The following is a 9,957-nucleotide window of genomic DNA, read 5'->3' as shown; positions in this document are numbered from 1 at the left end:
AGCACTGTTCAACATCCATGTCCATAAGGTTGGCTAAAGTCAAGCAGAAGCACAGTTCTGGTACACCACGTGGGCCCAAAAGCTACTCCTGGCTCCAGATGATATTTATTTCCATGTCATATTTCTACAGTGGCCCAAAGCTGAAATCAGGTCCCTGGGCATCAACACTGTGCAAGAGCATTTTACAAGGATCTAAGTCAAGCCAGCTCCCTGGCTCATGAATAGTAATGCAGCTTACAGCGGAGATAACACAAAGTCAATGGTGCTTTTATTTCTAACCCAAATATTGCAAATATACAGAAAAATACCAGTACAAAGTTATAACACATCCAGGTTTATTTACAGAACTCTACACACATCTCCGTTCCATTCCCCTGGACCTCGCCATGGGCTGGACCTTGTGGAGATACCATATGGGAGTGAAAGGGCTATGGCTTTTAATTACGTGGTTACTTCTAACTGGCAGGGCCCCTGGAGCAGAATCCTTGTACTGATCTGCCTTGCAGGCATGCTGACGAGCCAAAGGCAATAGTGGGATGATGCTTCATAAGCACATGCAATGACCGTGTCCCCCTGACAGCCCTGGGGGAACAACCCACTGGCAAGGGGACAGATGCAGCCCAACGGGCATGCACTGCTCAGAGATAGCAGGCTGCTGTTGCATGGCACAGGGACTTGGGGAGAGGCACCACTGCCGGCTGGAAGGCAACAACTGCCTTTCTGCTGGGCTGGTGGTAAGCCCTTTGGTGCACAGGCTTCCTCAGAGGAAGAATGAGCTCAACTCCATCAGCCAGTGTCTGGCCTCTACAGGCATGTTAAGGCAGGGTGGGGAGGGCAAGGAGGATGGGAGGGGGTTGGGTGAAAGTTTCAACATTTACCATCTTCTTCTGCAGCCTATGCAAAGACAAGCAGTCAAAAGGGCTTCAGCTAAAGAACACAAATAAAGTAGCCATGCGTTTGATCAGGCCACCCCAGTCCATCTGCATGGAACCTGCTTTCACATCTCAGGCGGTTGTGCCCAGAGCCACTGGCGAGGCGGGGAAGTCTGATTCTGCCCCAGATGCCTAGGCAGTGAGTGTCTGCAGGAAATGTATCATCCCAAGAGCAACAGTTTCTTGGTTAGCATCGTGGATGCATGTGGGGTTCTCTTTCCATCTTTCTTTGTCAGCAGGTGGCTACCACTGCCAGTTTTGGCCAGCTGCATAGACCTAGCAGTTAGAGTCTAAAGGAAAGAGAAAAGCGCCTCCAAAAACCCAGTTCAGTCTTGAACTGTAAGATTTTCTAAACCATGTTCTCCAGGTGACTCTCTCACCTGCTCTACTACATTACACGCCAGGCTGCCTCCACTGTCAAATCTGCCTTCTAGTCACTGAGCAACCCCTGGCATTAGCTAGATAAAGATTATCCACCTTGCATGAAGCAATCCCCTACCCCAGTGTTTCCCAACCTTTTCCAGCCCAAGGCACACTAATGTTAATAAAAAATTTCCACAGCACGCCTGTTAAAGCATTCCCCATTCTCATACCTATTGTAGCTCACCGTCATGGAGAAATTCTGCGGCACACCTTGGCATTTCTGATGGCACACTTTTGTGCCATGGCACACTGGTTGGGAAACACTGCCCTACCCCTCAAAAAACCCCCACTCCACTGCTTTAGAGGGAACCACCCAGTTATACCAAGAGAAATGGCACCTTCTAGTGGCCACAAGAAAGCTGTGGCCTTTTCTGCAAGTTCGTAAAGGAAAAACCCCAGTATAACAAAATAACAATAAGCTTCAAGACTATGGATGCCTCTCAAACTCACTCAGGAGGGGAAAAGCCTCGTTAACTCAAGGGGAAGCTGCTGAATGAATGAATGAGGGGATGGAAACCTCCATACATACGAGTTCATTTTCAAAAATCAACCTCATTTTAAACAGAAGTACTTTAGAGTCTCATGAACCTCTTTCTTTGCATTAGCACCTAAGGTATAGCTCACCAATGCAGGAGTCTAGTGACAGCCTCATAAAAGCACCCTCCTACCTTTTTTGCCCCCACCCCCCAGCAGAGGTCAGGTATGAAGATCAGAGATACTAGTGACATCAGGCTAGTATTCCTGATCATTCCCTTTTAATGATAAATATGAAGTTATCACAGTTTCCCTTTAGCAAGAAGCCCTCCTTAAAGCCCATTCCAATTTCTGGCTTGCCACAAATCACCAAGGGGTGTCAGATGCTGGGGACACGGGGCTTTCTGAGGACACATGCATCGCATAGTGCAGTCAGCCAAGCAGAAATGTCCGCTGCTGGGGCATCAGCACCTCCAAACGGAACGGCAATGGGAAAGGGAGGCAGCAAGATCCCACGCACATTAACCAGAGTACCTGCAAGCTGCCAATCATGACCACTTCAAACAGCAGCTCTGCAGAGTGAACAAGCAGCTGATCTCGTATTGCTTTGGAAAGGAAAAAAAATGGTTCATGGTAGAAACAAAAAAGGGGTCTCTCTTTTGTGACTTACCCCCACAAAACAAAGGCGGGGACTCTTACCCCCAGCAATAGTGCTGCATGTGCACACTTTCTCTTACAGCAAATCTACCTGGAACAGACAATTCCCACCACCCTAAGAGCAGAAAAACAAGCATAGGAGGTTTGCTTGGATGGAGCTTTCTGCTGCATTTATTCCTAGAACTAAAAAAAAAAAAAAGCCACAACCTCTCTCTTCCTACTCCAATTTGCCCCAAGTGAGTACTTGCAGACACAGCATTTTCACAGTCTGGATCCTTGGAGCCATATGGCCAGCTGCAGCAGGTGCCCCCAGCCTTGTGTCACTTCAGATTTCCACCCCACTCCCACACTGCTTTTGGCTGGGCAAGTCTCTTACAATTAAATAAAAAGCAACCCCCCAGTTTTCTGGGGTCCCACAGGGACTGGCTAAGCTGTCTGAGGTCCTGACGACCGCTGGGGTCAGCCTGGGCTCCGAATGCTGCAGTGTCAGCAAGGGACATGCCATGGCAGAGATCAGTCTTTGAGAGGTTAAAATGGAGTTAAGAGGTTTCTCCCTGCAGCACGGAGAAATGCACCTAGCAATACCAAGCACAGAGCACAATGCTCCTGTCACCAGCAGATTTGTTTTCCTTAAAAACAAAACAAAAAAACCCCCAATTTTTTTCCCCAGCAGAAAAAAAAAGTCATTAAAATAAAGTTAAATTAAAATCTTCCCAGCCCTGATCCAGAGCCACTTGGGTCCCTGCAGCAGTTCCCCCCAACCCGCTCTGACAGGCCTGCAGCTTTGTTGCATTTAGACAGTCTCTATGGAAGCAATGGGACGGTGATGTCCCTCAGAAATGGGAGAGGCAGCCGTCGCAGAGGAGCATGGTCTGTAGACGGCTTTGCTGTTCTGCAGATCCGTGGCAGAGTTCGAATCCATCTGTCCCAGTGTTGATGAGAGCCAATGCTACTCCAGGAGGTCCTAAGAAGAAAGCACACACTGACATAGCAGGGCAAAGACCATAAGACAACAAGGGACTTCCCTGCCTTTCTGTAATCCCAGGCCAGCACCACTCTCCTCCAAGCACTGAAGCATGCCCCTCTCCCTCCCCAAGAAGGCAAAAAGTGGGGCAGGTGGGGGTTAGCACTGAACTGAAGGTGCCACCTTGGGTGGTGACTGGGAATGGTGAATGGAGACCATCACAGAAGAACTGTCCCTCAATGAGGGTCGGGTCATAGCCTGGTGGCTCAGGGCAGCCTCATTTACAAGGAGGACGAGTAGGACAACTTTCCCCTCTACCCCCTGTAGGCACCATCCCAGAGGGTGGAGTTCAGTTTGCAGGATTCAGGCAGGACTTAGCCTCTGCTCTCCTTGTGGGCAAGGAAACCAACAGGGACAGACTAGTTTTACACAGCTCTGCACAGCTTATTGAAGGCTGGTTTTTTTTGTATGAGCATCTAGATACAGAACATCAAAAAACCAATGCTTCTGAGTCAGGGTCCAACTCCTGCCAAGCGAATTAAGATCAACTGTTTTTCCAACAGGCTAAAGAGATGTTCATGACCTTAACATTACACATCTCAGATCCTAGGTTCCCTCGGCCAATCTGCAGGTGGGAAAAGGGGCTTTACAAGCTGGTCAGTAGCAGCAAACACCAGAATGCCCCGTCTTTTGCTTGGTTAGCTATAGAGCATCCCTTGCTCACAGTGTTGGGGAGATACTGGAGCACCACATGGGGATGACATCTTGGGAAAAGAGGGATGGTTCAAATACTTGGGACTATGCCATTTGCCTCCAGTGGGGATACTGGCTTTACTGGGCAGTTCAAAGGAAGGAGCACTGTTAAACTGTGCTGGAGATTCAGTCCCCCCTGCAACAGAGAAATTAAGAGGGTTTTTGTGTTGGTTTTTTTGAAGACGCATCATTCTCAATCCACGGAGGGTATGATATGAAGCAATGTGTTTAAACTGCAGCAGAGAACATTTAGATAAAACCCCAGAAGAAGTTTCCTCATAGTAAAAACAGCACAGCAATGCTGGAACAAGGTGCTAAGGAGAGTTATACTTATCCCTTCCCTGTAGGTTTGTGAGAAGAGGCTGGATGGGAATCTAACAGGATGGTTAGGAACACTGAATCCTGCATCTATGCTGGGGAGCAGACCCTTCCACCACTGTGAGTCTTATTTCCTCTCTCCCAAGAAGTCACATGCCCACATCCAATCCAAGCCCCGATTTCCCAACAAGATGTTTAGACACTGATGTCTCTGCATCACCCACTAATCACCTACCTCGTCGGAGTCATCATGGTAACCACTTTTATTAGCTGGGGTGACCGAGTCCAGAGTATCAACGCCTTCCACGCCATTTGCATCTGCATGCTGCTGCAGGACAGAATAGCGGTGAACCAGGAACCTGGGAGGAAATCAGACACACAGGCATGGGATATGTTAGCGTAGGACACTTCTTCTCTGGGAAGAGGATCTCAGAGCAGTTCTGCTAGCAAGGTTTTAGGTCAGTGATATTTAACCAGGATGCTATGGCACCCTGTGATGCCACACGATCCTCTTAAGAGTGTTGTGAGGGGCCACCCTAGCAGCCCTGTTAAGCGTGCAAACATCTGTGTGATTCACAAGATAAATCCAGAGATTTTAAATAGGAGTCCAGAGCATCTGATCAGTTGTGGTCTTTCTGAGTTATCTCCAACAAAAGAATTGCTCTTGTACTTTTCCACAGTCAAGAAAGGAGTGAAAGCTGACAGCTGGCATTCTCCGAAGGCATTCAGTCTAACAAGAGAGGCTTTCAGTCTAAAATGTTTGAGAGTCATTGTCCTAGGGCCCTTATCAGAGGAAATACTGCAGCCAGCAGGGAAATGCAGCACCTGTTTCACAATACTGTTCAACAGAGCTTGATCAAGTGAGACAGGAAGCAAGGGCATCTGTAGGCCACTGAAACCCCAGGACCATCTGAAGAATTGTGCAGGATTACTGAAGATACCACGGAGTTTCTAACCACCACAGGCAGCCCACACCTCCGCATTTGTATCTCAGAGGACAAGTACTGCCCAGCACGTGGTGCGTCTAGTGGCAGCACAACACTGGAAGCCTCTGAGGGAAGAGCATCACAATCACCACCTCTTGCAGCACTTGTAATCCAATTAGGAGCCTCCCATCCAGGCACCAACCCAGGTGTGAACCAATTTAGCCTGGAGAAACTAATGGGATCATGCAAATATGGCTGTGGCAAAACTGGCATTAACATGCTGGCTATGAAGGCAAGCAGAGGACTCCCCTCCCCCCGCCCCCCAGCAGGTCACTGCACTGCTTTACAGGCCCATGCAGAAGAGGGAGGCTTCAGACAATGCAACAGTCTTCTACCTGGAAAAATACCGTTTCCCCTTTGCCCCGCACTGCAGTTCTACAAGTGATGGAGAACTCCAAGGCGTTCCATCAAATCTGGGAACTTGCTCTCATGCAGGAGGAAGCCAACTGCATCTCAACTAATTTGACTGTTCTCTTCCCTTTCCAGAAATCAGAACAAGGGAGCTGTGCATCACACAGGACTTTCCCCACCTTTTCAGATTTGCTCTAGTAACATTCCCTCACACACCTGGCTCTGATCTCCCAGATTCCCCTATTCCCCTTGTTACATCTGATCCATTGAAGTTTGGCCCATTCAGGATCAAAAGCTAGGCCTGGCTTCCAGCTTCAGTACTGAGTGGTAAAGTACAGATATTTTTCCTGGCAGCCTCAATATCACTAAGGCACAAAGAGACTCGAGATGCTAGCTGAACATTACTGCACTGAGTCAGCACTCAATCCAGCTCATCTTGGTCAGGACCATGTGGCTCGAGGGGCCAGATAGGAAACAACAAGGCCCTACAGCAGCCCAGAAAGACCAAAGCATGATCTCCAGATGGTTGGCTTAGATCTCACAGCTGGTTTAGTGAGATCACCTTGAGTGAAAACATATAGCCCTTACATGGCTTCTTATACAGTGGAACAGTTAGCAACTGCCACCATTACCTACAGGGATCATAGATCCCCTAACAAAGCTGAAGCCAATTTATTTAGGAGTAATCTCCAAGCCATCCTGTACATGAATGGGGTGGAGTGAGATGGCCAAGCCAGGGGTTCTCACCAGCTAATGCATTTCCCAGATTAACTGCACCCAAGACCTCCGCAAGCCTCACCTGCCCCCGCAGACATATTTCTTAATGATGACGACTCCAGCTACAATCGCGATGAGCATTACACCTATAACAGCCAGAATGATGGGTGTGGAGCTGGAAGAGGCTGACTGCAGGGAGAGAAAAGGAAACATTGCTATAGTATATGCAATTTAAACCAATTACTGGCATTCACTCAAGACTCTTCCAGTGCCAAGGAGCAAAAAGCACTGTGCAACAGATACTACTTGGTCAGTACCTTGTATGGCAGTACAACCATTTCAAGGGTCAAACATGACAGCTGCTCCAAAGTGCGGACCAAGGCTTCAGTAGTTTCACAAGTCACATCCAGGTGGAATTGGGAAAGGTAATTAGGAGAAACAGAATGGACTTGCTCCCCTTGAAGCAGCATGGAACAGTATGGTGGGCAATTCTATTTAAAGGGAAGGCAGGGCCACAGGATCTGACCCCACGCGGCGAGGGCAAAGGCTTCTCAGTGAGTGTCCCTCACTCGGTCTAGCACAGGACAGTTGGGTGGGCATGGGAGTCTTTGACTGCAGGGCAAAGGGACCTATTTTAAAAGCAGCAATGTCAGGATCCTGAGGTTTCCGGCCTGGATTTGGTAACATACCTCCCACCCCCTGCTTTCTCTAGGCCTGGGTTTATCACCTACCAGCTGGCTGGGGCTCAAAAAGTTGCTTGTGCATTTCCTCTTCAGGTCAGTCACCTCCCGTGGTGGGCTCTGTCCACCATCACATTTGTCTCCTGGTATTTTACGATACCTGGAATTTCAAAGAAAACTTCTGAAAACCTGCAGCACAGTGGGAAGCTGCCCAGGAGAGGCCAGGGACTGCCCGGCCACATGTGAGCACAGTAACCCCCACTGGGCTGGCAGCTGTAAGCCACATGCAGAGCCATGCTGCTTTCTAATCTTGATCCAAGAACTAGGGCACACCCACTGCATCCTGCAGGGGTGTCTGAGAGGCATGGCCTCCTGGAAACAGAGTTCTTAGCCTCCCAGTGCAGTGCTGCTGCTGGCTCCTGCCAAGGCAACACAGGCTGCTCAGTGGCCTGGGCCATGGCATGTTGACCTCCAGCAGAAGAAAGGGCTCATTCTGGCATGCTCCAGTAACATGTGCCCTGCATCCAGAAGAGCAAGCACCATCCCAACTTTCAGGGCAGTAGGGGAAAAGGTACATAAAGATGCCAATGGGCATTGGTGGCAGAGCCTAGAATAGAAGCCAGGCCTCCTGGACCCCAGTGCTGCCCTACCCGCTGGGGAATGCTGCCGTGACACTCATTCCCAAGCCCACAACCTTTCACTTCAGCCTTCCCTGCAACAGCGGTGCCGCATGCCAGCAGCCCTGAGTGCAGCACTGGCTGAGCACCTGGATTCACTCAAGGATCAAGGGTTATAAAAAGACACGTTACCCACTGGTCTTCAGCAGCTCCCGCTTCCCATAGAGGCAGAACTCCAGGTCATGGCCCTTCAGCTCTGGTTGCTCCACGCAGTTGGACTGGTTTTCCGGGCGGAAGTAGCCAAAATCACTGCAGTGCAAGAGGCAGCAGAAAGGCAAAGGAGAGCAAAGCATCAGAGACTGTTTGAGGCAGAGTGTGACCTGTCTCTTCTAGCCTGGCATGTTGCTACATGTGATCCCAGGGAGCCTCTCAGACAAAATGGAATTGGATGGCATAAAAGTGGCCAGCAAGGTCTGCGCTGAGGTTAAGCTAAAGAATTCCCCAAGCAGCCCCCAAGTCTTATTCCTGATTTGCATTGCTCCTAATATATGGCTCATGGGGCTGTCCAAGAAGCTGGGCACACTTCAGACCATGACCCTCCATGGATGACCCCTGATTTTACGGACACTTTCTGCACTGCCATGAGCAATCCTAAACTCTGAACCAGCAAGGGAATCTCGATACTGTGCACAAGCAATGGCAGTGGCACCACTAGATCCCAGTCTAGGGGCCAAAGCCTGCACCACACATACCTAGAAGTGGCAGCATTATAGTCCCCTCCATACAGCAGAGATCTGCCCGTGTGACTGTTCTAGACCTCTGTGGGGCACTCACCCTTGGCGTGAGACAAGAGGGGGCAAAAACCACTTAACCGTACCAGAGGAAGTCTTCCAGTGTGCAGAGACAGACTGATGGCTGCTTGGTCACCATGTAGTCCCGACCGTTCTGACAGACTGATGACTTGCGGAGCCGCCGGTACTCCTCTTTGTAACCCAGGATGCAGCCATCAGCGGGGTTAGTGGGGTTGCTGGAGTGAGCCAGCCAAATGGTGTAATCCTTGTCCTCACCTGGGAGAGAGGAGGTCATTAGACTCCAGTTTCCTGTCAGCTATGCTGCGTGTAATGGCTCTAGCCAACAGCAGAGAGACAACCGCTGCCTACTTAAGAGCGAGGGGCTCACATGCCCAAAACCAGGGGACAAATATTCACTTCAGCCCAAAATCTTATTAGCTGGCATGATGCAGCAGGTTGTGCCCTGTCACAGGTGATATCAGGGCCACTCTCTATACCCACATTTTACCCAGTGCTGAAGGGAACAAATGTGCCTGGCACTGAAAAGCCCTGCCTGACCTATCTGAACAATGCTTCCCCCCACCATGTAGAGTTCCTGTTCAGTACACTCCTAGGGAATATTGCCCCTCCAGGAGCTTGCGGGGGCATCCTCTCACCTACCAGGGGAAGCATCATGATCTAAAGGATGGACCATGGGAGGCATTAGAAACTAAGAGCTTCAGCTTTCCAATTGCAGCTCTGTTGCAGATTGCTTCCAGGCCCTGGGGCACGTCACTGCCATCACACAGGGAGTGAGAGTGAGCACAAGCAGTTGCAAAGACAAGTATTGCTGCACTGACCAGAAAAGGCTCCTCTTCAGACTGGCAACCAAGTGCTTAGGATGACCCTAGAAGCCTGTCAGCACAGACTCTCCATAATAAGACTAAACAGATACCCCTATCTGGGGACTCAGTGAGTATCCCAAATAGTTACAGGCTCTGCCTAAAGTCACCACATGGCTTGCCCAGAACCCTGCTTTATATCACCAGGAAGAAGTATCCCATAGCTCTGATCAAGGATGCCACAGTAAGCCAGAGCTGAACAGCGAGGTGTGGAGTAATGGGCGAAGCGCTCCTCGTCAATTAGCAAGGAGTCAGGGGAGGGGCACCCTGAAGTGCTTTGGGTTAGAGTACAAGGCAGTCGAGGGGAAAGAGACGTAACGGTGGGAGTCTACTACAGATCTCCCAACCAGGGAGAAGAGCTTGACCAGGAATTCTTGGGTCAGCTCACAGAGGTAGTGAAGGCTAAGGATGTG

The 9,957-nt window shown here is 49.8% G+C and overlaps 1 protein-coding gene across 2 annotated transcripts in view; it reads right to left on the bottom strand.

The window, feature by feature from the left end:
• Nucleotides 1–246: 246 nt before the first annotated feature.
• The window catches only part of SORT1 (sortilin 1), a 42,419-nt gene continuing 32,708 nt past the window's right edge, over nucleotides 247–9,957 (bottom strand). For both annotated transcript variants that reach the window (XM_019546289.1, XM_019546290.1), the window contains exons 15-20: nucleotides 8,750–8,939; nucleotides 8,065–8,181; nucleotides 7,307–7,415; nucleotides 6,658–6,764; nucleotides 4,757–4,880; nucleotides 247–3,450 (exon numbers count right to left, since the gene is read on the bottom strand). In XM_019546289.1, coding sequence (XP_019401834.1) covers nucleotides 3,436–3,450; nucleotides 4,757–4,880; nucleotides 6,658–6,764; nucleotides 7,307–7,415; nucleotides 8,065–8,181; nucleotides 8,750–8,939 — 662 coding nt within the window. In that variant the 3' untranslated portion in view covers nucleotides 247–3,435. The remainder of the gene's footprint in view (nucleotides 3,451–4,756; nucleotides 4,881–6,657; nucleotides 6,765–7,306; nucleotides 7,416–8,064; nucleotides 8,182–8,749; nucleotides 8,940–9,957) is intronic.

The sequence above is a fragment of the Crocodylus porosus genome, unplaced genomic scaffold, assembly GCF_001723895.1.
Source record: "Crocodylus porosus isolate Cpor-Errol unplaced genomic scaffold, CroPor_comp1, whole genome shotgun sequence".
NCBI classification, from domain to species: domain Eukaryota; kingdom Metazoa; phylum Chordata; order Crocodylia; family Crocodylidae; genus Crocodylus; species Crocodylus porosus.
This window is presented reverse-complemented; position numbering and strand designations above follow the sequence as displayed.